Genomic DNA, 22,838 nt, shown 5'->3' on the forward strand with positions numbered 1-22,838 from the left:
GTTTTTTATAGTTTTTATCTGCCATGAAATTCTGTACAAAGGAGAGATTGCATTTGGCAAATTTCCATAAATTTGAAATATAGATTTCAGTTCCTAATTCACGACGTCAAAAATGTAGTTATGATATTATAGGAAAACTCCTTCTACGTGTTTTCGTTACAAATGCTTAGACGTGGTAACATTTTGAATAGTTCTTAGTCCATCAAATTAAAGGCACATGCAAGTATTAACTGAATGATTTACCACGATGTTTGTTTGTCTGAACAACTCATATGTTAAAATTTGGTTGATACTTTATATGCTCAAACTTTCAGATTCACAAATATGTGTCCAAATATGAATCTTTTGGTCATTTTTCGGCAAAAATTAAATTTACAATCTTTCGACCATTTAATCTCTGTGAATATGCATAATATTGCGAAGATCTTACTTTTTAAAACTTTAAAAATATAGATCGTTTCTTTAGGCAAAAATCACCTGATTTTGTGTTACATTTTTGTACTTTAATTATAAGGATAAATGTAGCCTTTATATATCTCCTCCCCCGTTACTTTGAGCAGCCTTTATATCTCCTCCCCCGTTACTTTGAGCAGCCTTTATATCTCCTCCCCCGTTACTTTGAGCAGCCTTTATATCTCCTCCCCCGTTACTTTGAGCATTGCACATGATCGTGTTTTCCTGTATTGTTTATTGCATTGATCAGAAGTACAGTCATCGATAAAAGAGTGTAGAATAGCATGATTTTATATCTGCAGGTTTAGTAGTTTATTAATATAAATAAGAAGATGTGGTATGAGTGCCAATGAGACAAATCTTCATCCATGTCACAATGTATAAAAAGTTCACAATTATAGGTCAAGTACGGCCTTCAACACGGAGCCTTGGCTCACACTGAACAGCAAGCTATAAAGGGCCCTAAAATGACTAGTGTAAAACAATTCAAACAGGAAAACCAACTGTCTAATCTATATAACAAAAACGAAAAACGAGAAACACCCTATGAACCACACCAACAAACGACAACCACTGAAGAGGCTCCTGGTTTAGGACTGGTTCATAAAATTACATATTAAGCTTGTTTTCAGTAACTGCAAGTACTCTTTGCTACAGTAATTGTGTATTATTGTTTTGCTTGATTTGTCGTGTGTTATCTGTAATAGCAGTATTATAGAATAAATTGCTTTTACTGACCCATTTTCATTGTGTATTCTTTTATGCATCTATTCTCTTTACAATTAAAGGGACAATACCGCCATTGTTTTCCCTTAATAGTCTTTGTTTACTTGGCATTTTAAAATAAAATTATGCAAAATCTATATTTGTTTCAAATAAGAAAACACGTGGCATGAATGAAGTTGTGTCCTGTTCAATAATACAGTAAAAATTTCACACAACATTTTATTGCATATAAGAAAATAACCATCACCGGAAGTAAACCAAGCAACTTTTCAGATTTTTTTCCCCGTTTACAAGCTTTAGTAGCCAGGTCACCTCAAGTTTCCAAAATATTTTATAAGAACACCAAATAAAAAAGAATGGTACTTTGAACATCGATAAAATTTGCTGAAACTGTCAAATTCAAGGGAATATTTTGTTCGTCCCTATCTTAACATGAAGCCGGGTATGACGTACTATGTTTTGATGGTATTACACTTTAAAGGTCGTCCTATTAAGAGTCTACACACAATTTCGGCAATGTTGACTTATTTGCAGATCTTGTAATCCTATTTGCTGTTTACACCTTTTTGCGCGATTTGGAGATTAAGGGAGCTACCATTTGATTTTTATGGGGGGCTAGGATGAAATTTGAAAAAAAGGCAGGACACAAGTTTTGAGTAAAAAAATAGGCAGGAAGAGCAACTTGGCAAAAAAAAAAAGGCAGGATGACAAATTGTGTATAAAAAGTCAGGATAAACTAATAAAAAAAAGGCAGGACTGAATAAAGTGAAAAATAAAAAGGCAGGACCGAGATTACAACTAAAAAAAAAATGCAGGACAAAATTTTTCATCCTAGCCCCCCCCCCCCCCCCCCCCCCCATAAAAATCAAAAGGTAGCTCCCTAACTGTTTTTACGTTTGCGCGCAGCTTTTGATTACATGTGCGCACATTCATTTTACAGGTAACACAAGTGAAAATAATGATAATTCATAATAAATATGACTATATTTACATGTATTATGAATTTTGAACCTACTTGTAAATTCAAATTATATGCTTTACAAACGGCCCGGAATCATTCCATGCTCACTATAAGGGGACGACCATTTGATATTCTGGAAGGGGGGGGGGGGCAGGAGGATTTGTTTTGGATCGGTTATTTATTTTTGTAAACTAAGAGGACAGATTGTCTATTTTCTGCACTATTGAAGCAAGATTTTTCATTTTCATTAAAGCAAGGGTTATTTATTTTCACAACTATATTTATAATATTCGAAATACAATTTTTAAATTATTTGTTTATTATAAATAATTCATGTATAGTCAAGTCATTATGTACCATTTAATCAGAAATAATTAGTATCCTCTGCAGAAACGAATATTCTATATTCCCCAATGCATATACCTGTATTGCATACATACACAGTATCAAAGTTTGGTTGTAACTAAGGCTCTTTTAAAAGTATTGGCAAACATGTTTCGCCGAGCGAAGCGAGGCAAAATTTTTTTTAAGGGTTTTTGAACCGCTGAAGGCCCAAGAAGCTATAGAACAAATGATGCAAAATCATGCCTTCTGGGTGTTCCCCAGACCCTTTCTTAAACTGAAAATGCAAGTTCTGTTTTAATAATTTTATGACAATATTTTGGTCTCAAAGCAAAATCACGGTATAGATTCAGTGTAAGACTTAAGTTTCTAGGAACAACATCAAAAGACAAATATGCATGATAAAGCAAAAATGTAATTCACATAGTTAAGTCTGTGGCTGCTGTGTTTTTTTAAACTCATGATCAAGTTAGTAATAAAATTACTAAATTACAAAATGAATGCAACACTAACAGAATACAGAAGGGCAATCAATGAACAAAAGACAAATAAATAAGAAACATTGATCCCGAAAAATCAGGGGCTACGTCTGAGGGAGAACAGAACTTGCTTCTTGCAAGGCACTCACAGTGAACATAATTTGATATGGAGACAAGCGTTTGGTTTTGAAATTTCCTACATGAGGCATTTGTCTCAAAGTAGTTACGGCCCTGATTTAATAAAAGTGAGGTAAGTGTTCCTGAGACAATAAACCTCAAGTTAAATGAAACCAATTTTCTGACATTTCAAGTATATTTAAATAATATTTATACTTTTATTATTAAAAGATATGGGAAGTGTTTCCCGATTTTTTTTTGGAAAAAAGATGAATTTATGAAGAATCTGGTGCCATCTCATACTTTCGATTAGACCTGCTGAGTTATTTATTTTCAATACATTGCAAGTCAGGTAATTTATTTTCAAACTACCACAGAACAAACCATTTATTTTTGTGATTATCAAGGCTGAGTTATTTATTTTCAAAATCCTCCTGCCCCCCCCCCCCCCCCAGGATATCAAATGGTCGTCCCTTAATGAGCAATTTTATTCAGCATATCCATGTACTAATAATTTTGTGAAAGAAGTGTGCTTCGTATATTCATAGTTTCAAGTTAATAAGCAAAACATAAAAGTTTTTAAGATCGGTCATACAGGGGCTATAACTCCTATAAGGAGTCAACCATGATTGAGTTATTTTTAGATCTTGTTTTGCTGATTCTTTTTGCTTTCATAGATTTTCTTAATCTGTAAGAATCCCCCCTCCCCCGCCCCTGTCCAATAGTTTCAGAGGAGAACATTTTTATAAGGACGACAGATGCCAGAAGCCAAGTGATGAGGAAAGCTCACTTGACCCTTTGGGTCAGATGAGCCAAAATAATACCAAACTGTTTCATTGGATATAAACTTTCCTCCTGACCAGCTCTTTCCCCACATACAACCACGGTGAACAAGAGTGCACAAACTGAAATATCTGGACTGCTTTACTTATCTTGATTGAATTTGATGTTGAAATTCTTTAAGATCAACGCTTCACTAAAATTATCGCAGCAACATATACGAGGGTGTAGATAGGGTTTACACAACGCGAATAATTGACATAAACTGTTATCACAGAAATATGTCTTGCCTTTTTTTAATTTTGATAATGCAAATGTTTAAATTAAAATAGCAATACTTTAACCTGTAAGTTATGCAAATATTCAAAGTCGATGAACCATGACTGAAGGTACATGGCTAAACAATCTCCATGAATGAGATGTGCCAATGCTAATACAACTGCATACCAAATACCATTGACTTACTATAAGTCGTTCGCTTTAAACAAACCTAAACACAAACATTAACTTGTAAACTATGTAAAAGTTTCAAAGCCAATGAACCATGATCAGGGGTGGGGCTATATAATCTCCATGGAAACGATACTTGCAAATGCCAATAAATTTGCATACCAAATATCATTGACTTAAAATTAGCAGTTCATCTTAAACTGATCTAATCACAAACTAATACATGTAAACTAAGCAAAAGTTTCAAAGTAAATAGACCATGACTGAGGCGGCGGGGCCAAATATTCTCCATGGAAATGAGATGTGCTAATGCTTATACAACTGAACACCAATTAACATTGGCCTACCACTAATGGTTCCCCTTGAACTGACCTAATCACAAACTAATACATGTTAACTTAGCAAAATTTTCAAAGTCTATAGACCATGACTATTGGGGGGGGGGGGGGGGGGGGGGGGGGGAGCCAAATAATCTCCATGGAAATGAGATATGCCAATGCTTATACAACTGCATACCAAATATCATTGACCTACCACTAGTGGTTCCCCATAAATTGACCTAATCACAAACTAATACATGTAAACTATGAAAAGTTTCAGTCAATAGACCTTGACTGAGGGGGCGGGGCCAAATAATCTCTATGGTAATGAGATGTACCAATGCTAATACAACTGCATACCAAATATCATTGACCTACCACTAGTGGTTCACCATGAACTAGACCTAATCATAAACTAATACTATGTTGACGCCGTCACCGCCAACGCCGGAAACAGCATACCTATGTCTCGCTTTTTGACTCCGTCAAGGCGAGACAAAAAAGTGTAGAATAAAGGGCAAAAAAAGTAAAGAATAGAGAAAAATAGAACAAAAAAATAAAGAGTAGAGAATAATGTGTCATAAATATTAAGAACAGAGAAAAATGGGACAAAAAAATAAAAACAGAACTGAAGTCCTCCCTATCCACTATATCCTATCAAAATGAGGTCACGGTCAGATGGACCCTGCAGAACGGAATGCATACCTCACATTCTATCTGACAAAATTAGTTGACCTATTGCTTATAGCATCATAGAAAACTCGATGTTGGACAATTCACCTTGCAAATGAGGTCAAGGTCAGATGAACCCACTCAGATGAACAAAAATACCTTACAATCATTCTGCATACCAATTATAGCTGACCTTTTGATCTTCTTCTTCTTCCGCCACTTTTAATTTGAACTTGTCCACACCCATTCTCCAAAACCGTATGTCGGGTTAACTTAGGGTTCCACAATATGTTAGACAAACATGTCTAGTGGTGCAATCAGGGATTTGTTTGTGCAATAGGGTTTATAAAGGGGTACTTTGAGAGGCAAAAAGAAAGGAGGGTTTACTATAGATTCCTATGGGATTTTATTCTTTTTTATTTTCAAATGATTATAACTTGAAAACAGTTAGCGATAGACAAAATCTTTATAATTGAAAAGTTCTACATGATAAATCACATCAAATGAAGTAAAAAGTTTTTCCGAGGATGTTTTTGGCAGGTATTAGGATGCCCCTAAAAATAATGTTAACTAGTTCAGTGAAATGGACATTTAAAGTTTTTTTTTGGCCACTTATTCCTAAATGATTTTGGCCATATTCAAACCCACCCTTCCTTTTGAGGTATGGAACCTTGTGATGAAATTTCATAGAGATCCATACACTTATACATGGTTAATTTCAGCATATCAAAGAACCCCAGTTATTGTCCTGAAATAAGAAAATTGCTAGTTTTCGGCCCATAATTCCTAAACAGTTTTAGGACAATAACCTCCAAAATCAATAACAACCTTTCTTTTGTGGTATGGAACCTTGTGGTACAATTTCATAGTTTACAGAACATATTTGACTTACCATTAGCATTTCTCCTTAAACTGACCTAATCACAAACTTGTTCATGCAAAAGATCCTAAACCAATAGACACAGAGGTGAAGGGGGCAAAACAATCTCCATTTAATTGAGATTTGCCAAAGCTAATACAAGTATATACCAAATAACACTAACTTACCATTAGAGGTACACCTTTGACTGACCCAATCATACACTTTAACAACTTAACAACTTGTTGATACCACCACTGATGCTCACTTCAATGCCAGAAGTAATCAAGCCTCAACAAACATAATTATGTAAAAAGCAAGCTAATAACTTGTTGGAAAATGTAGTTATCTCTGTTATCAAAGTAAAGTTACATTTTCACATAAGACTCATTTAAAAATACATTTCAATCTCACTTGCCTTCTTGAAAATAAATGGACTATGTTAAAATCAAAGGTGCTTTTTCACAACAAATTTATTTGGGAGAAACCTAAAAGAGGGACGAAAGATACCAGAGGGACAGTCAAACTCATAGATCGAAAACAAACTGACAACACCATGGCCAAAATAAAAAGACAAACAGACAAATATAAGAACAGATGACACAACATACAAAACTAAAGACTAAGCAACACGAACTCCACCAAAAACTGGGGGTGATCTCAGGTGCTCCAGAAGTGTAAGCAGATCCTGCTCCACATGTGGCACTTGTTGTGTTGCTTATGTTATTACAAATCTGGTAAATAGTCTAATTCGGTAGATCACATTCGTGAAAAGGGAAGGGTATTGAAGTTACGACATAAGGAACATATCCGATATCATCTGTGAAACGGTTATTCCATAACAGTCAACCAACTCGTGATGGCATCCGTAAAATTTACGAAGGGATGATTTCAACTTCACCATTTGGAACTCTTAGTCCAATAGCTTTCTTGTGAGCAGCAATCCTCTATCAAGGAAATTATGATAGGAAATACAAGCCCGGGAATATCGTATCAATTGGGAGATCTATACTCCATATGCAGGAGCTGCTGTAATGTTGCTACATAGAAATGGAAACTTCACAATTGTGAAGCTGAAATCATCTCTTTTGTCGTAAAGTTTTGTTTTCAACCGACCCTCATTGTCAATTTCTAGATGTAAGTCAAGATATGAGGCAGACTTAACTGTATCTGTAGTATCCTTTATCTCTAGTTCAATGGGATAGCTTTGTTCAACATAGTCACCAAATTTTGTATTATTTAGTGAGAGAACATAAAACAACTCATTTGGATTTGAACAAATCTCTAGAATACATATGAAATAAATTGTTTTGCAATAATCTTTTATTATTAAATTCAATATCATGTACAAAACATTTGTTCCAGATATATGTTGTATCATAATAAAGACTGCAACATACATGTATCTTCAAAAACATAGATATCTGACAATAGACACATTCATATATATTCTATTCTCATGTCTCGTAACTGTATTTCTTCCAAGACTTCCTAGTATAATTTAATCAACAGATATAAAAGAAAGATGTTGGGTAAAATTTACACAATATGACTATAGGTTCTCAGACTACACTTTTAAAAAAAATCAATTCAACCTTAAGAAATTATAATCTGAGTTAACAGTTAAAAAAATTAATTCAACCTTAAGAAATTATAATCTGAGTTAACAGTTTTGGTTTTGAACTATGAAAAAAATGTTTCATTAATTCAAATAGATCCACTATAAACACAATATTTGGTCCTTAATTTCTTCAAAAATGAAATCTGTATCAACTTAAAAAGAAAACAAAATAGAAATTGTACGAAGACTTAAAACATAGTATTTGTTTTATGCTCTTCTTTGAAGCAACATAATTTCCATTATAATATCCCTTATACATATATGTTTTATCACTTCAACTGATAACAATATAAATAGACAATGTAAATTAACAATTTGTCATGATTAGTACAATGTAAAATTTAGTTACATATTTGTTAAATAAATAAAAATCTTTACTGATGGCACTACTAAGTTTAAAGCTATTTTTAAACAACCAACAACCATTTATTTTGTAAACAGTAAGAACCCGATGTGCTCAATTAACAGGGCCATGATTAAATAAATATACGTTTCTTATTTCACTAAATATAGATTTTAGAAAGTTAGGATTTTTAAACGGGATACCAAAATATCTAGCATATAAACTATCAACAAGGTACATTAAAAAGACATAAATACATTCCTTTATAGGGTGGATCTTTGAAACAGGAAACGAACAAAATTCTAAGTCTGGCCTTATTAGTTTTCTTTACAACTGCACACATACATAGAATAAATTATGATTGTAAAAATGATATTAACTTTCTTATAAGTCTAACAATATATTCCATGTATTCATAATTACATTCTGTGAATAACTTATAAAGCTGACTTTCATCTAGATATATGTTATACTTCAATCAAACAAATATGTCCCTGTAAATATCATTTGATTGTTAATTGTTTTTGGTTACTCATTGAGGAATGGCAATTTATTGTGAAGTCCAAATACCTGAAAATAAAACAAATTTTTATTGAGATCATTTGAAATTAAATGTTTGTCATATACATTTCAATAGATGTTCAACATACCCAATTCAACAAATCAAATCAAAGATATTTAATTAGATACATCTATTTAACCATTAACACATGTAATATGAAAACACATTCAGTGCCTATTTCAGCAGCTATTTCAAAAACATGGTTGGCTATTTCTCCAAAAAACAAGACATGCAAAAACTCCTCACCACAACCAAATGTTGTAAGCAGACACTTAAATAGTGAAATACAATGTTAAATATATAGCTAATCATTTTGTCCAAAAAATCGGACTTCAACAATTAGCAAAACCCATACCATATAGAAAGCTATAAAAGGCCCAGAAACGACAAGTGTAAAACAATTCAAGCAAGAAAACTGAAGGCCTGATGTATGTACAAAACAAAAACCAAAAAAAAAAAATGATATACAGCAACAATTAATAAAATGCTTCGCTGGGGTGCAGCTTGATACGACCGCAGAGGTCGAACCCTGAACAGTTGGGGCAAGTATGGACACAACATTCAAGCTTGATACAGCTCTGAATTTGGATTGTTATTAAATATTTGACACAGCATAGGTTTCTGACACAGAAAGAATGTGGTCTAAGAATTTGAATTTTTTTTAATTTACCTATTATGGTTCAATGTCCAAAATCAAAATACATGGTTCAGAGCTCCAGATAAGCTGCGTATTTGCGTGATCACGCAATACAAATAATTAAAAACCCAATGCAATTGCCCATTGCAGGGTTCAAAAACCCAATTCATTCAAAGGAAAACCCAATTATATGCCAAAACCATGAGTTCTTAACGCTTTTATTCGCTATCGTTTGCGTTATTTACCCTTATCTGATTACAGTTGTCGCGTAAATCTATTGTTATAATATTTATAATTGGAAATGTCCTTTCGTTCTTAAAACTAATTATTTTAGAGCCCTGCATCAAGTAGCCGAAATGGGTCCCTGTTGGAATTTTCCATTGCTCAAAAGGTACACGTGTTTATGAAAACATTTCGATCTTCTCTGCGTTTATCCAATTAGCGTTTGTCTTCTTGTCATATTTTTTCGAATTGCTCGGAATTTATCATAACATACAATGAATTAAAACGAAAGTAAATATCCGATAAAAATATTGAATAGAAGCATGTTTTCAGCTTCTTTTTGATACTTTAGGGAAAGTTATTATGATGATAACAAGACCCGTTTGCGTATACCTTAACGAGAACATTGCTAGAACGATAAACACAGGGTTTTGTCAAGAACGAAATCAGTTGGAAAAAGTGAAAGGCCAAATCAATTATGACATGATATATGTAGTTGGAAAGCATCAGAAACCAAAAGTTCTAATCAGCTGGGACAACTTAACCCAGATTTATGTAAATTAAATTAAACAAAAACATTCAAGTATAATTTAAGTTTATATATTATTTTTTTCATTTTAGTTGATGAGGGAATACACATATTCGCTTTTTACGTCAATGCATCTTGACACTTTCTTTGTTTTGGTCTTATTGGCAAGTGCAGTTTCACATTGTCATTTATTTATTTGATGTTGCAGAATTATTTGTAAATTTAACTCTGTAAATTTAAGTTGAATGTGGTCTCCGTCATTAAACCTATAAACCTGGTCAAGGTTTTGGGGTATATCTTAAATCTGGGAACTACTTATTATTTTTATTAAAAAGTAGATCTGGCAAATAGGTGAAAGGACTGGCAAAACTTTCTTACAGCACCTAAATTTCACATATATTACATAAAAATCTAAACACTTAGCCACGCCTACCCCAACTAAACTGTAGGGTGATCATATGGGATCTAGAAAGGTAATTAGTAACTATCCAACTTGTGACACCAGCTGCAGTTTATATAAGTTGTGAGAAAATACAAAACTGGCAGAACATTTAAAATCGGACACAAATTAAACGTACAATTGCTCATCAGTGAATAAACCAATTAAAACAGCTAGCAATTATATACAAAGAAAGAAACACATTCAAGATGGAAAAACATCTGCATGGGGTTGATATAATGTGATTATAACATGCCTACACATTCAATATTGTGTTGATGAAAAAACCCAATACATTAAGGAGCTTGGTGGTGATAAACCCAATTTGATATTTGCTTGAGGGGTGAATTGGAATTGATAATGCAATTTAAAAACTTTATCACCCAATTACATAAAAAAAAATGGTGGGTAAAAACCCCAATTTGTGAATTCTTATCTGGAGCTCTGCATGGTTAGATTCAGCATTCCAAAGAACCCCATATTTTCAATTTTTGTTAAAATCAAACAAAGTTTAATTTTGGACCCCAACTTGGACAAACTTGAAAACTGGGCCCATAATCAAAAATCTAAACACATGTTTAGATTCAGCATATCAAAGAACCCCAAGAATTCAATTTTTGCTAAAATCAAACTAAGTTTAATTTTGGACCCTTTGGACCTTAATGTAGACCAATTTAAATAACAGGACTTAAAATTAGAAATCTATATACACGGTTAGATTTGGAATATCAAAGAACCCCAATAATTCAATTTTCGATGAAATCAAACAAAGTTTAATTTTGGACCCTTTTGACCTCAATATGAACCAATTTGATAGCGGGGCCCACAAATAAAAAATCTAAATTCATGGTTAGATTCAGCATATCAAAGAACCCCATATATTCAATTTTTGTTGAAATCAAACAAAGTTTAATTTTGGACCCCAACTTGGACCAACTTGAAAACTGGGCCCATAATCAAAAATCTAAACACATGTTTAGATTCAGCATATCAATGAACCCCAAGAATTCAATTTTTGTTAAAATCAAACTAAGTTTAATTTCGGACCCTTTGGACCTCAATGAAGACCAATTTAAAAAACGGGACCCAAATTAAAAATCTAAAAACACGGTTAGATTTGGCATATCATAGAACCCCAATAATTCAATTTCTGATGAAATCAAACAAAGTTTAATTTTGGACCCTTTTGACCTCAATATGAACCAATTTATAAGCGGGGCCTACAAATAAAAAATCTAAATACATGGTTAGATTCAGCATATCAATGAACCTCATATATTCAATTTTTGTTGAAATCAAACAAAGTTTAATTTTGGACCCCAATTTGGACCAACTTGAAAACTGGGCCAAAAATCAAAAATCTAAATACATGTTTAGATTCAGCATATCAAAGAACCCCATATATTCAATTTTTGTTGAAATCAAACAAAGTTTAAATACTGGACCCTATCTTGGACCAACTTGAAAACTGGGCCCATAATCAAAAATCTAAACACATGTTTAGATTCAGCATATCAAAGAACCCCAAGAATTCAATTTTTGTTAAAATCAAACTAAGTTTAATTTTGGACCCTTTGGACCCTTTGGACCTTAATGTAGACCAATTTAAAAAACAGGAACCAAAATTAAAAATCTAAATACACGGTTAGATTTGGAATATCAAAGAACCCCAATAATTCAATTTCTGATGAAATCAAACAAAGTTTTATTTTGGACCCTTTTGACCTCAATATGAACCAATTTGATAACGGGGTCCACAAATAAAAAATCTAATTACATGGTTAGATTCAGCATATCAAAGAACCCCATATATTCAATTTTTGTTGAAATCAAACAAAGTTTAATTTTGGACCCCAATTTGGACCAACTTGAAAACTGGGCCAAAAATCAAAAATCTAAATACATGTTTAGATTCAGCATATCAAAGAACCTCAAATATTAAATTTTTGGTAAAATCAAACAAAGTTTAATTTTGGACCCTTTGGACCTTCATATGGATTTTTTTGTAAAAAAAAAAGATGCAACATTTGCAGATATTTTTACTGGTCTTCCTTTATAAATATGCATTTCTTTACACATAATTTAAAAGCAGTGTAAGGGAAGTAACCAAAACGTTGTATTTGGATTACCTCCCTTACACTGTTTTAAATTATCTTTATTGTTCATTAACCATTACTTTATACATAATTTAAAAGCAGTGTAAGGGAGATAATTTCAATGATGTATTTGGTTTATCTCCCTTACACTGCTTTAAATTATGTTTTGTACTAAAGTATTTGTCCATTAACCAGGACAACCATGTTTTTCCCCCTTTTTTGCCCCTAATTCCTAAACGGTTTGAGCCATAACCCCCCAAAGCAAATCCTAACCATCCCTTTGGTGTATGGAAACTTGTAGTATAATTTCAGAGAGATCCATACACTGTTCCACAGTTATTGTCTGGAAACTAGAAAATGCTTATTTTTGGGCCCTTTTTGGCCCCTAATTCCTCAACTGTTGGCACCATAACCCCCAAAATCAATCCCAACCTTCCTTTTGTGGTATTTAACCTTATGGTCAAATTTCAAAAAGATCCCTTCACTTAAACTAAAGTTAGAGTGCGAAAACCAATGTGTCTTCGGTCGACGACGACGCCGGACGACGACGACGACGCCAACGTCATACCAATATACGACCACAAAATTTTTTTGCGGTGTATAAAAACCACTGAATTACAGACTCCTGACTTGGGGCAGACAGAATGTGGGGGGTCAAACATGTTTGCAGGTGTTATCTGTTGTTTTTATTTACCTGTCAAAATGAGTTATGATCAATCAAAACATTGTCATGCTCTGAAAAATATTTACTTTGATTCCAAGCATATAACTTTTAAATGCCCTCAAATAAGTAAATGATTAGTTTTATACCCAATCAGGAAAACCGAAAAATCATAATCTTAATTCTACATCACCTTATGGACATTTACGAATGTCACCTATGGAGAACAAAGCTTTGTTTACAACAAGGCTACAACCTAATATCTAACCTACTGAGACTAAAGCTATAGTTACATTAAGGTTACAATCTAATGTCTTAACCTACTGAGACTAAAGCCATAGTTACACCAAATCTACAATCTAATATTTAACCTACATACTGAGACTAAAGCTATAGTTACATCAAGGCTACAATCAAATGTCTCAACCTACTGAGACTAAAGCTATAGTTACACCAACGCTACAATCTAATATTTAACTTACTGAGACTAAAGCTATGGTTACACCAAGTCAACAACCTAATAGATATAAGAAGATGTGGTATGAGTGCCAATGAGACAACTCTCCATTCAAGTCAAAATTTATAAAAGTAAACCGTTATAGGTCAAAGTACGGTCTTCAACACGGTGCCTTGGCTCACACCGAACTAATGTATACCTAATGAGACTTAAGCTATAGTTACAACTGTTACACCCAAGTCTCCAACCTAATGTCTTACGTAGGGAGATAAAAGCTGCATTTACACCAATGCTACAACTTATTAACATTAATGATACTGGATTTAAATATCCCGTTTTAATCCTGAAATTTGATTGGTTATCTCGAAAGAGGATATGAGCCCATATCCCCTATGATAAAAATGCAAAACAAATAAGATAAGAATGATAATTAATGTTGAAATCAGGGTACTCCAGTATAATGTATTGTTATTCTGGCTTCACAAGGGATATGGGCTCAGTGGATATAAAACGCTGACAGGGAATATAAGCCCATGTCCCTTGTCAAGATCACGAAAATCAGGGGTCGCCTCGATATTCCGACACCCCATTAGTCCGACACACCATTGGTCCGACATCCCATTAGTCCAACGCCCCATTAGTCCGACACCCCAATAGTCCGACAAAGGGTAACTACTTCCACAATAGAAAATCTACTTCATAGAATCATTGTTGACGTGGTATTTGAACTACACTTCTAAGACCACATTCACACTAGCTTTTTATAAATCGATCTAAAGTATATCACAGAAACAGATAATACCAAACCACCCATCTGGTATTAAAGAAATACCATGACCATATGCATATAAAGCAATCGAGAACCTTGCAAGTTTTGGTTAACTAATACAACATCAATATAAAAAGAAGATGTGGTATGATTGCCAATGAGACAACTCTCCACAAGAGACCAAATGACACAGAAATTAACAACTATAGGTCACCGTACGGCCTTCAACAATGAGCAAAGCCTATACCGCATAGTCAGCTATATGACAAATGTAAAACAATTCAAACGAGAAAACTTACGGCCTAATTTATGTACAAAATAATGAACGAAAAACAAACTACAACATAATGTCTAACTTACTTAGATTTATGCTGTGGTTACACTTACACCTAGGGTTAATTCTAATGTCAAAACAGCTCTAGTATTTAAGGATGTTTGCCCACGTAATTTTCAACTTTTCCATTTTTTATAGCCCTTCTGGTTTTTCCCTAGGGAATGCATTAAAAAGTGTTACCCAGTGACCCCTATATTTAGTGTGTGCTTTAAAAGTATACATAGCACATGCACTTTTGACAAAATTATTAATTGAACAGGCTTTTACAGTCCCTGTAACGTAAAAGTTAACACTTTTTTCGTTCGGGAATCGTACGTACAGCGTTCGGGAATCGTTCGTATAGCGTTCGGTCATCGTTCGTACATCATTCGTATAGCGTTCGTACAACGTTCGGTCAGCGTACGTTCATCGTTCGTTCATCGTATGGTAAATGCCATCGTTTAGGGTTTTGTATATCGTGTGGTTCATGGTATCGTAAAGCGTTTTATTTGTCGTATGTAACATGGTATGGTTTAGCGTTTAACGTTTCGTTTATCGTATGGTTTAGCGTTTCGTTTATCGTATGGTTTAGCGTTTCATCTATCGTATGGTATATCGTTTTTAGGGTTTTATTTCAGAAAATTATTTCGTTTATTATTTTGAGTTGAAATAATTTAATAAAAAAAAAATGCGAGATAAAAAAAATACAAGATTGGATTGATTAATAGTTGGTTGCGTACTTGTACATCGGAAGTAACAACCAAACGGATATCCCACTTTGGGAATTTTTTTTTTACTGTCAGCCGAAAGACGACCTGTAGTGACTATATTTCTATCACCTTGTCACCCTTTGTACTATATTAGATTGGAAAGATTGGATTGGAAACATTTCACTTGTTAATTAAACAAGTTATATTAATTAGTATATTTTTTATTTAATACTAATTGCGTAATTAATAACATTTCAAATTTGATCTTATAAAATGTTTAAAAAAAAACTAACCTAAACAATACCCTTAACTAGTTCAATGGAACGTGAATTATCTTTATAGCTTTATAGCAAAGGCTCCGTGTTGAAGGCCGTACCTTGACCTATAATGGTTTACTTTTATAAATTGTTATTTGGATGGAGAGTTGTCTCATTGTCACTCATACAACAGCTTCCTATATCTATCTATTTTACATAAAACTTATGTAGTCGTAAAAAATAGTATTGGTTGTAACGTTTTATCTTGATTGAGAAACGTTTAGCAATGCAATAAACTTACTTTAAATGTATTATAACTTAATGTAGATTTCGAACAGTATACCATTTCTTACCGATAGAAAAAAAAATTGCAACTAATATCATTACACTATGGAATAGCCTGCTGTATAAAACGAAGGGGAAACATTTCCTTCAATCAGATTTTGACAGTAGAACATTTGTTGTAACATGAGACAAATACGGCGAAATATATTAGTCTCTCTCTCTCCTCCTCTTCCACCAAATATTTCTTTAATCCAAATATTTCCTTGACACTATAAACTATGTATAACTTTCTATAAATGAGGCTTTATATGAGATACACGTACTATATCTAAATGTATTAAAAAAAGACAAGTTATCAATGGTATTTGTTCCCCTCAATGTCAGAGTCTAATTTAAATCGAAGATTGCCAGGGATATATAAAAAAAATCGTGAAGACTTCTTTTAAAACCAGCGTCGCTTGAAATTGCTGCTGTTGGTGTTAAAACTGTTATTTTGACTGTACAAAGTGTTTAAGTCCATTTATGAGTAAAATACAGAATGAAAAAAATAACTTTACCTTTTTTTCATACATTTATTTATTTTAGAGGTAAGCTTCTGTCCAAGTTTCATAAGTTTTAACGCAAATCATTTAGATCGAATCACCTTAAATAACCAATCAATTGTATATTAAAAGTTATTGATTAGTTCTTTACATACGAATCAATGAAATATTTGTCACTGGACGTTATGCATGCAATCAATGATCAATTACAAATCTACAGTATTTATAAACATACTGCAATTGTATATATGAAAGAGACTAAATAATATAAATATTAATTCTTTCACACATATTTGAAGGATCGAAACAATCAGTTCTACAACTGGTTGTTATTTAAAGACTTAATGCAAATTTTACAAATATTACATGCCTCTGTGAACTCTCACATTGGCGCACCAAACTATTTCCTTTTATCGTGCATAGCTCATTTTCCGATTCACTTAATGTTTTTACCGATCTTCTTAATTGTTTATTACATTCTGAAATTAAAATCCTATACAAATTGCCAAAACTTTTATTCTCAGTCTAGACAGCGTAAAAGATGAATGCACCTTTGTACAAACGGTGTTTTGAAGACCGATATCCATTTGCGCTGAAAAAAATTAATTTGCCACAACTTAATTACGCTAATTCTTCTTTTGCAGCATTCATTTGCGCCAAAAAATGTAAAATGTAGAAATACCGCAAAGGACCGATTAGTGCACGAAGAACAAAGTTTTGCACTTATTTTGAAATCAATGATAGTATTGACTCAAAGAACATGGCATATAGAAGGAGACTTTCTAAAAGTACATAATTTCAAATTTGAAAATCATATCTTTAGTAATTATAAATTGATTTAATGTTTTATCGACACGCACCACCCTCCGTTGATTGTCACTTGTGTAATCGATAGAAATTCGTTTTTGTTCAACCTTGACCCGTTTTGGATCCGCTTGTATACTGATTAAACATATTTATGGTATTTCAATTTTTTCTGATCTTTTTCGTTTGTTTATTACTGCCGTATTTATTTTGTTTTTCTGTCTGTTATATTTCTTAGTTCTATGTAATAGTGTATTTTCTACTATTTTTTTTATTTGTGTTCCTTTTCTTTTGCTTGTTTGTTAAGCTTACTCTTTTATAGTTCTCTAGTATTTTTTTATAAAAATATTTTAGAATGTATATATATATTCTTATTTACCAGCACATAAGATACACATGTTCAAAGTATAACAGTTTATTACATTTTTGTCGAGCCTGCGACTTTTGTCGCAAAAGTGAGACATAGCTATCCTACATTCCGTCATCGGCGTCACCGTCGGCTAGCGACATCCACAAATATTCACTGTAAAATTAAAGTTTTTGATATTTTAATTACTTTCGTAAACTATCCTGGATTTCTACCAAACTTGGACAGAAGCTTGTTTATGATCATAAGATAGTATCCAGGAGGAAATTTTGTAAAAAAAAATCATGTTTATCCGTATTTTACTTATAAATGGGCTTAGTTTTTTCTGTCAGTTAACATTACATTCAGGGTACGTCTAAACACCGCTCAGGACCTCCTGAGTGCACTCAGGACATACAATGTGCACTCAGGACCCTTTATAGTCATCGTATTTGCACACAGGATGGATGAATATATTCGTTACACGCTGCTTATTCAAGAGTTAAATTTTGGTAGAATTTGAAATCGATCTTAGATAGATATGTTAATTCTTATGAAATAATGAGGGCACGTGTCACTGATTACACAACTACTGAGCCGTGAATTATCCAATCAACAAAATTGATTGGATTATCTTTATTGTTGCTTATGCATTGTGTTGTTAGTACTGTGTTACGTTTAAAATGAATAACACGATGTTATTAAGTTTTGTGAAAGTTGCAGTGTAGAGACTGAAAAACATTTTCTTATGGAATGCACACTTTATGACGATATTTGATATAACCTTTTTCATGAATGTTCAAAATTTATTCAAGATTTTCACAGCCTTGATATAGATAACAAATTTATTGAAACTATGAACTGGTCCTATATTTTCAATGACAGTATATAGAATTTAAAATTAATAAGACAGATCAGTGTTTATTCATATGATTTGCTAAGTCTAATATCTTGGCTGCGTACGTGCTGTCCTTGGTCTTTTCCTTTGGTTTGGCTTACGATCACGCTTCTGGGGTTTTCGCACTTCAAACTCTGTGCACGAAGACTTAGTCGTGGTTTGAACGGATTTTGTTTACTTACAAATTATTTAGAAATAATACCCAAATATGATAATTTTTAACTTTAATGAGAAAGATAAATCTTACTAAATGCGGATTTGTTAAAGCATTCGTATTACTCAAGAATGAAATTACTGGACAAGAACGATAAAAATGAGAAAGAACACTAACTATATGAGATTTGCTTATTTGAAAAGCGTATTTCGGTAAGTACGGCTTCTACAGTTAAGAACGGGTTCCATTTACAAAACTAAATCTTAATTCATGAAAAGTATGACAAATTTATTTCCCTTTTCAAACTCGTTCAAGGAATTTACATGTATTACTGGACAAGAACAAGTTTCTATAGGGGAATAAATCTAACAAATGAAATTTTGATTGAATCGTTATGTTATACATACACAGCCTCTCATTGGTCAAAAAGTGTTAATTATTTGAATGAATCTCAAAGACAAGAAAATAGAACAAAACACACACACACAATTATATAAATAAGAATTAGAACGCAATGATACCAGAGACATATATACACATGTATATATGTCTCTGATGATATCAATATTTTTTTTTTAATTCAACGCTATTTTTAGTGAGTGATCAGATTGACTGTTAGCTTGGCTGCGTACGTGCTGTAAAAGTAAATTATAAATGGTGTTTCACCGATTCTTTTTTTTACCATGGAACAATACAATTAAAGTCTATTGTAATATATCTAGAGATATGAAAATACGAAAGAATTATTCTTCTATATTTTTGAAATAAGAATAAAACTAAACTTTTTATTGCACGAAATTTTAATAAAATACGAAAATCTATACAAAGAAAATAATAACGATATGTTTAATATCTATTAAGTTAATGAAATGAATTGAATGAAAATTTCCCAACTATATATGTAGATTTCTCATATTTCTCGACTGGCTTCAATTCTTACAAACAAAAAGAAAAATGTTTATTTAACGGTTTTTTTCTAAAACAATATATCTTTATTGTTCTTTATTTTTCAAAAGACATCTTGATTTTGTTTGTCTGCGAAGCTTACTTGTATGAGGTTAGCACCATCACTAATCACTCCTAATTATTAAAGATCAAACGACCTAATCAACTTGATAATTGGCATTTAATATAATCCTCGGTCATGCCTGACATATTTCACAAAAACGGCGCGTGCCGATGAAAACTTCAATAACTCCTTAAATGTTAAAATGATTTTATCAAAACAAAAATTAATAGATGAAGAATTAAATTATCTATCAAATGCATACCTTCACCACTCACTAAAACATATGTTTCATGTCCTGAGTGCACTTTGTATGTCCTGAGTGCACTCAGGAGGTCCTGAGCGGTGTTTAGACGTACCGTTACATTCACTCTGTCGTTAAAGTTTTAAAAATTTTAATTACTTTTTTGAAATATCCCGGATTTCTACCAAACTTGGACAGAAGCTTAGAATTCTATTTATCCGTACTTTATCTATAAATAGACTTAGATTTTTCTGCCAGTTAACATTACATACACCCTGTGGTTAAAGTTTTTAAAATTTTAAAAACTTTCTTAAACTATCCTGGATTTGTACCAGTGACACGCGCTGATTAAAAAGTCAATAAGTTTACAAATACGTACCTATGTGCATTTAATAAAGCAACACTTGAGCTTATAAATATCATTTTTTTTAGTGTAATTTTATTTTTATTTATATTAAATGTTACCCGATAAAATTCACTTGAATGAGTATTTCTACTGTAAATATCACACGTTCTATCTACAATATACGGAAATGACACGACTGCGTATTGATAAGTTACTGAAGGAAGATAAATGTCAAATTCATATCCCAGGGCGACGAAATTACCGGTTTGTCAAAGAATATAGAGAAAATGGAGAAATATAATGCGCGCTGTTAAATCGTGCTTTGCAAGGATATTTACAGATGACTTCTTTTTTGGTCTTCAATTACCTAATTTTTTCTAATGGTCTTCTTCATAAATCAAAAACACGCACAAATTTTAGACCGAAAAACAATCACATGGCATTGAATGATTTTCCAACTCAAAACTAGTTATAATTGCCTCTTAAATTTTTCCTCGTTGGGTTGCTTGTCCATTGACGTTTACGCCATATCTTTTTTTTTTCGGTATTTGTAAAAAGCTGCTCATCGATCAATTTCACAAGAGTCTTAGAAATCTAATGAGAAAAATACTCGTAAGTCATGAACATTTAGTATAACTTGCTATCACTAGATGTCCTTATGTGTTTTTTGTTGTTTGATTGCTGTCTTATTGTCGTTACCCAAGGTGTTCTCTACTGTTTAAATCAGTTTAAAACAATTCATATTTGAAATAATTTTGCTCAGATGAAGAGTAATAAACTGAAGAGGTTTATATATAAATTCTTTGTGCAAAGTAAACATAAAAAACAAAATTTTTTTTTCAATTTTTAACTTCCCAAAATTTTAAACTGTATTGATTTTGAAGATGTGTCTCATCTAAACGAAGTCTGAATGGTCTCCAACTTACCAGTTTAGTGTTACCCTGTTTGGCACATACCTACATATAAACCTCATCACATTTGATCCCAAAATTGTCAATAAAATTGAATTTGTCGCAGTAAATTCCATTGAGCACAAAACAAACCCAAACCTGATTTGAATTATATGGATATTCATTTTTTAAAGAAATATGAAGAAAAATGATAATTATTATATCTTGTTTGACTTTGAAACACGGATTTAATTCTTTAAATTACATTTTGCACAAAAAACACCTCAAATCTTCCTTGGAATGAGAACTCTTTCTTCATAGAAATGTATGAAATAGTTTACACTGGACATTAAACAACCAACAATCAAACAACTAAAATATATCCAAGGGATTATTATTATGCATGTACATGTACATAAATGCCAAATACCATATAAATATATTGAATAATCAACAAAATATAATGCTGCCAAAAAGAAACATTATCATAAGGATATCAAAATAATTCACAGGTTTTTTTTCAAAATGAATTGCAAACAATCCTCTTTCAGAAGCATTTTCCAATATCCGTGCTATCTCTCCGTATCGGTCAATTATTTTTAGCATAAAGTTTTTAAATCGATGAAACACATTATAATATAAAGAAGTCACAGTAAACATTAAACTTATGCATGGCGGAAAAGAAACATAAAACAATTGGTGCAATGTGCATGCAGCCTCGCAAATAATATTAAAAATTAATATAATTTAATTTATTTTTGATGGAATGATGAAGTTTCCAGAACATAGAAAATACACCAGAAAATCTCTTAGACTAAAGTACACTATCAAAATGTGCTTGGTGTCCATTTTTCAATATATCGTGTAAGAATTTAGTGTATTCTTATTCATTCCGATATCTGTGTCCCTGGATCTGAACAAGAAATTGCAAGGACGTTATGCTCAGTTTACCTTTAACATGATTTTTTTTAACAGAATGTTATAAATATAAATTTTTTTTTTTTAAATCTTCGCGAAAACAAGCTGGCCCTAAAGCTAAATGTCATCGTCAGATGTATAATGGAAGGCAATAAACACTTTAGAATATACACCACCTGCTGGTTCTTTTTACATTGACACTTATTTTATTACGTAACAAGTACAAATGTAAAATTATCGATATGGTATATTCCAGTCGAATATACACGGTATCTCTGGACTGGGGTATTTAAGATATTTTGATCTGACACTCTATGTAAAGTAATTTGTGCTTTATGTAAAAAAAAAATGCATATAACCATCGTATTTTAACAAAATCTTTAAAATGTGTTGACTTTGAGCATATATATATATGTATTTAAAACTGGAGACAAATCACTGATTTCCAATTATAGACCAATCTCATTATTATCAGCAGTGAGCAAAGTATTTGAAAAAAGTGTATTTAAAAATGTATTTAATCACTTATTTAGTTATATTTCAAATAGACAAGAAAGCGTTTTTGTTTCAAGTTCATATTCGCCTTTTGGGAATACTAATGCAGGAGTTCCGCAAGGCTCTGTATTAGGT

The 22,838-nt window shown here is 32.3% G+C and overlaps 1 protein-coding gene across 5 annotated transcripts in view; it reads right to left on the reverse strand.

The window, feature by feature from the left end:
• Positions 1-7,464: 7,464 nt before the first annotated feature.
• The window catches only part of LOC127704199 (aldehyde dehydrogenase, dimeric NADP-preferring-like), a 67,691-nt gene continuing 52,317 nt past the window's right edge, over positions 7,465-22,838 (reverse strand). For 4 of the 5 annotated variants that reach the window (XM_052208140.1, XM_052208142.1, XM_052208139.1 and 1 more), the window contains exon 14: positions 7,465-8,693. In XM_052208140.1, the coding sequence (XP_052064100.1) occupies positions 8,652-8,693 (42 nt within the window). In that variant the 3' untranslated portion in view covers positions 7,465-8,651. Of the gene's footprint in view, positions 8,694-13,751; positions 13,787-22,838 lie in introns of all 5 variants that reach the window. The other variant, XM_052208143.1, reaches the window with a different exon arrangement.

The sequence above is a fragment of the Mytilus californianus genome, unplaced genomic scaffold, assembly GCF_021869535.1.
Source record: "Mytilus californianus isolate M0D057914Y unplaced genomic scaffold, xbMytCali1.0.p SCAF_6, whole genome shotgun sequence".
Lineage (NCBI taxonomy): Eukaryota > Metazoa > Mollusca > Bivalvia > Mytilida > Mytilidae > Mytilus > Mytilus californianus.